Below are 5,933 nucleotides of genomic sequence, written 5' to 3' on the forward strand. Positions count from 1 at the left end.
AAAAAAAGACAATATCGCCTTTCTCACGGACAAGTCTTTTCACCGAAACAAATATTCTAGGTCGCCACAATCTCAAATTTCGGTTTGATTAATATTATGCTTAGGGGTAAATCGGCGGCTCATAGAAACATTTTGTTCTGTATCTTTTGATACTAGGTAAGGACACGTGCTTGAACTTCAGCATTTTATTTCCACGGCTAGGGTCCCATTCCTACGGAGTTCCAGCTTTCTGCACTGCGTAGTTTATTTATGCAGGGCGAAAAACAGGGCTCTATTTTCTCAATCGGTCCCTGTACTTTAAAATTTTCTTGTTATTCAACAAGGCTCAAGTGGCTTAAGAGAATGTTTGTCTTCGTGTTTGGCTTCCCAGGGCTCTCGCGGAAATTATACGTTAGATGAAGCCGCCGTACTTTTGGGCGTTAGCCGATTCTTTGTGACAACAGAGTCAGGGATACCTCTTGTCACGCATGGGGAAGCCGGTGCCCAAGTGTGCGCTCGGTGGTCTGTGAAACCCCTTCAGTTTGACACTTGCTGCTTTGATCGCCAGCACGGTTCAACCACTGCTGTCTCACGTGCTCCGTACTATATACAGCTGGTGCAAACTTTTTGAGGTGAACGTTGCCCTAATTAAAAATTAATTTCGCAGTCTCACGCAATAACGGCGAGGTGCAGCGCAGTGTATGAGCAATTGTGTTAAGTTTGAAATGCTTACATGAAGGGTGGCTAAGATTAGTAGAATGGCAGCGATCAATGAAACTGCCGATATCGCTATTGCGATGCATTCGTAAACATAACGCCCGGAATCCAGGTTGTGATCTGCATCAAGAAATTCTTGCATCAGTTATACGTATTAACTTTTTTTTTTTTAAAACCGTGATGATAAATCTCATTTCGGTTGCTTTCACAATGAACAGACATCGGTTTGGCTTGAAGTAGCAAGTCCTCAATGAATAACAAAGGTCTGCGAACATCCTCGTCTTCATCCATGGAGTGTCATTGCAGTCGAACGGCGCCAACTCAGAGGTAGACCTATCGCTAAATTACTAGAGCATCAAGGAGAAAGCTGGAGATGTAAGTACAGACGCCGAATGCGCTCTTCACCGTATAAAATATTCAAAGTAAATGACGAAAATAGGATCAGAGTCATGACAAGGCGTTGAAGAACGCGAGTGCAACGTGCCATATGGTTTAGGCTTTACTCTAGAACAGTTACTGCCGCAGACACCATCACGTGCAGTGTGTGTAACTACAACCGCAACATGCTCCTTGGTGCTTGGGTAATTTAGAAAAAAAAAAAGTTCTGTTGGACCCGAGCCCGATGCCGAGTGTCCTTCGACGCGTTGATTAGACACGAGGTCCATCAGAACGCTGACACAGCATTCGTGTCTTCTCTGCGTCTTCGCTCGACCTCCCTGGGAGGGCGTCAAAATTCGAGTAGGCCTTGATCATTCCCAGTGCTGTTGGCAAGAACCAGGCTAGCAACAGCGCTACAATGACCGAATTCCCGGTTTACAGCGGGGACATAACTTGCTCATCTGAATTCGAGTGATTGATGTTGTAGAGACACAAGAATTGGCCGACCGACTGTTACGATAAGAAAAGCATTTATAGAATCGCCCGTGGTCTCGCAGTCGGTCCTCGTAGCGCGAGCGCTGCGGGCCCGAGCTCTTGCGCCGGCATGGTTGTCCCGGCATGTGAATCATAAAATGCACGCTACAATAGCTCCCCCCTTAAAAAAATAAAAATCCAGATGGGAACATGTTCAGGGAATGTTCATGATGTCTGGGCATGCGGTAGCAGAAAACGTACGCGGGAGGATCGTGGCTGTGTCGAAGCGTCGCGATAAGAAGCAAGGTCCTGTGAGCGTGCAAAGACAGCAGTGTTGTCAAGAGATTGGGTATATGTTTCATGTGACGATTCTTGGTAAGCTGGTTTCAAGCGGTCAATGGATACAGTTTCTTGTCGGCCATTAATATCAATCGAGAAAAGTTTATCACCACGAGTTATGACTCGATATGGGCCATCGTAAGGGTGCTGAAGTGGCCTTCGCACAGCATCGCGACGAAGAAAAACGTGTGTGCATGAATGTAGATCGGCTGAGACATAGACGGCTGACCGTTGTTGGGGGCGGGGAGGTGTAGGTCGGATGGTGCGCATTATCCGCTTCAATTTTGTCGCGTAGCTCCTAGGATCCGGTGCTGGATCGTCTGGTCCGTTTGAAAAAAATTCTCCTGGAAGTCGTAAGGTTGTGCCGTAGAGCATTTCCGCAGGGCTGCAATCGATGTCAGTCTTCAAGGCCGTGCGGAGCCCTAGAACAACAATAGGGAGTGCGGAATCCCAGTTCGGTCTTGTATCTTGGGCCCGAAGTGCGGTTTTGAGTGAGCGATGAAATCGCTCTACCAGTCCGTTGGATATAGGGTGATATGCTGCTGTACGAATGCGCGAAGTTCCTAAGATGGTCATGAGTTCGCGGAAAAGAGTAGACTCGAACTGTCGACCTCGATCTGTTGTAAGGTATGAAGGCACGCCGAATCTGGACACCCAGCCATTGATGAAAGCTTGGGCGACCGTTTCTGCACGGATGTCCTGGATTGGGATGGCTTCGACCCAACGTGTAAAGCGGTCAATGCAGGTGAGCAAGTAAGTATAACCATTCGATGGTGGCAGTGGTCCAACTAAATCTATATGGATCTGGTCAAGTCGAAGGTCGAGAGGGGTAAAGGAAGAGAAAGGCGAAACTGTGTGTCCACTTATCTTTGAGCGTTGGCACTGGAGGCATGCTTGAGTCCACGCCCTGACGTCGCGGTTCATGCTAGGCAAGATAAATCTAGAAGATAAAAGTCGTCGTGTTGCGCGTATTCCAGGATGTGACAAGCAGTGGAAGGAATCGAAGATTTGTTTCCGGAAACTGGATGGAACGAAAGGGCGGGGAGTGCCTGTCGACATCTCACAAACAACTGTCTCACCGTGCGTTTCTGAATGAATTTGCTCGAAGATAAGATGAGGAGCTGTAGTACGAAGTTTGCTGAGCTCTTGATCATCTGCCTGTTGTCGTGCCAAGGCTTGGTAATCAACAGATGGTGGTAGCAAAACTTGCGAAGCCATGACGATGCGAGAGAGAGCGTCTGCTACATTGTTGTCTACGCCGCTCACGTGACGAATGTCAGTGGTAAATTCGGATATGAAAGCCATATGACGAATCTCGCGAGGGGAGTGGTTGTCATTCGCTGATGATAAAGCAAATGTAAGGGGTTTGTGATCTGTGAGTACATGAAATTCGCTGCCTTTGATGTAATGACGAAAGTGTTTTATGGCCAGGTAGATCGCCAGCAATTCTCGGCCAAAAGTGCTGTACTTCGTTTCGGACGATGTGAGCTTAATTCTTTGAGAAAAATGCTAGGGGTTGCCATTTGTTTTTGACATATTGCTGCAACACAGCTCCTGTGGCTTCATTCGATGCGTCCACCATGACGTTAATTGGGGCGTCGTGATGGGGATGAAGCAGGATGGTAGCTGAAGTGAGGTCTTCCTTGATTTGTTTGAAAGCATGGGAAGTTTGTTCTGTCCACACCAACGGTGTGGTATCCTTTGTGTTGCCCTGCAGAAGGTCAGTTAAAGGATGAAGGGTGTGGGCACATTTTGGTATAAATCGGCGATAGAAATTAGTTAGACCGAGGAATTCCCGAAGTTTGCGAACGTTCAAAGGTGGAGGAAAATTGGCGATAGCTTCCACCTTCGTAAGCAAGGGAGAAATTCCTTGACTGTCAACGTGGTGCCCGAGGAAGTCTAGCTCGCCGACGCCGAAAACGCACTTGCTTTTGTTAATGATGATGCCATTGTTGACAAGTCTATCGAAGAGGATGCGAAGATGTTGCTCGTGTTGTTGTTCATTTGCGCTGAATACGAGAATGTCATCAAGGTAAGCGAAGCAAAATGTGAGGCCGCGAACTACAGTGTCGATAAATCGTTGGAATGTTTGGGCAGCGTTTCTCAAGCCAAATGGCATGCGAAGATATTCGAACAGACCGAATGGGGTTGCTATAGCTGTTTTGGGAATATCTTGCGGTGCCACGGGAACTTGATGGTACGCCTTCGCGAGGTCCACTTTTGAAAATATCTTGGACCCTTGCAGTGATGCAGTAAAATCCTCAATCCGTGGCAGCGGGTACCTGTCAGGGACGGTCGCATTATTAAGAGCTCGGTAATCTCCCCATGGTCGCCAGTCCCCAGGCTCTTTCTTGGGGACCATGTGTAGTGGAGACGCCCATGGACTGTTGGAGGGCCGAATAATACCGAGCTCTAACATGTGTGCGAGTTCGTCTTTTGCAATCTTAAGCCGTTCTTAAGATTGCAATGGACTGTTGGAGGCAAACGTCACGGACGAGCATATACTGGCGGTCCCGTGGTGACGATGTGGTGTTAAACGTCATGTTTCACCGGCGTGTCAAAGTTGTTAAGCGATGTTAGTTGTGTGTAAGCTTTTAGAAGTGTTTCATACCTTGAGGATGGAAGAAAATGAATAGCGGCTTCGATATGCGGTTTTTGGCATATGATTGCATTAACGGCTAGATTGGTGGTATTATCCAGGAGACGTTTGTTGTGCATATCCACGAGCAGATCGAAACGTCGAAGGAAATCTGCACCTAATATGGGGTACGAAACGTCTGCAACAAGGAATATCCAACGGAATGTTCTTCGAAGGCCGATGTTCAGCGCCAGGGATTGTTCTCCGTAAGTCGCAATCGATGATTTATTAGCAGCTTGTAAAATGTAAGGAGTCTTCTTCCTACGTTTTGAGGGCTCAAATGACACTGGTAGAACACTCACTTCAGCCCCTGTGTCGATAAGGAAACGTAATCCTGTATTACGATCGACGATGAAAAACAGGCGACTGGGTTGTAGGTTGCCACCACTGGATGCCTCTAGTGGTGGACAAGTTCGTTTCCCGACGCCGAGCAGGGTTGGTGACATCGCCGATTGTCGTCACCGAATGTCCTGTGATACCAGCACAAACCTTCGTTGTTCTGGTGTTGACGCCTAGGAGAGGAAGAGTATCTTGGCCGTGAGGTTGAGCGGTTCTGGTGGAGGGCAGGAAGTCGGGAGACGAGAGCTGCTACTTGTGCTGTATGCTCGGATATCTGCTGACGAAGTTCCGTAACCACAGGCGATGCCGGGTAGTCGCCGCCTGCGTGTTGTGGTCTTGTCGTCGCAGTCGTTTCTCCAGGCATCCTGTCGATCGAAGATACGATTGGAAGTGCGGCTTCCATGATTCTGTCGGCCAGCTGAGCCAGATCGTCAAGGCTCATGGATGGGGTGGAAACGAGTACCATGCGTACGTTTGATGGTAGCCGTCGAAGAAAAAGCTCTCGCAGCAGGGAGGTATTAAACGTTCGCGATCTATCACCCACCAACTGCTGCAGTCGTCGAAGAAGCTGGGAGGGCGTTCGGTCACCGAGCTCTTCGGAAGTTTTAAGTTGCTGGAGCCGTCTTTGCTCCGATGCGGATGTTCGTTTGATCAGTTCCGAGCGAAATTTGTCAAAAGGCTGATCGTCTGGAGGCGAGAGAATTAAATCTCGAATTTCCATGGTCACCTCGGGAGGAAGAGACGCTACGACGTGATGGGATTTCGTAGCTTGGCTAGCGATCCGAGCGGTGACGAACTGTGATTCCACTTGCGCGAACCATACCAAAGGGTCCGCTGGCCAAAATTTCGGAAGTCGAAACGTGACGGCGGCGACATTTGTGGTAGCGGTGTTCTCGAGAGCCATAGCGACGTATCACGTCCGGGTCACCAATTGTAGAGACACAATAATTGGCCGACCGACTGTTACGATAAGAAAAGCATTTATAGAATCGCCCGTGGTCTCGCAGTCGGTCCTCGTAGCTCGAGCGCTGCGAGCCCGAGCTCTTGCGCCGGCATGGTTGTCCCGGCA

At 48.7% G+C, this 5,933-nt stretch overlaps 1 protein-coding gene across 1 annotated transcript; it reads right to left on the reverse strand.

Moving 5' to 3' along the window:
* Positions 1 to 4,922: 4,922 nt before the first annotated feature.
* On the reverse strand, positions 4,923 to 5,576 carry LOC120850327 (the record flags this gene model as incomplete). Its single annotated transcript, XM_040222788.1, has 1 exon — positions 4,923 to 5,576. A coding segment is annotated over one exon (654 nt), but the record flags the coding sequence as incomplete, so codon positions are not given.
* Positions 5,577 to 5,933: the final 357 nt, after the last annotated feature.

The sequence above is a fragment of the Ixodes scapularis genome, unplaced genomic scaffold (genome assembly GCF_016920785.2).
Source record: "Ixodes scapularis isolate PalLabHiFi unplaced genomic scaffold, ASM1692078v2 PGA_scaffold5__190_contigs__length_132052651, whole genome shotgun sequence".
Classification (NCBI taxonomy): Eukaryota; Metazoa; Arthropoda; class Arachnida; order Ixodida; family Ixodidae; genus Ixodes; species Ixodes scapularis.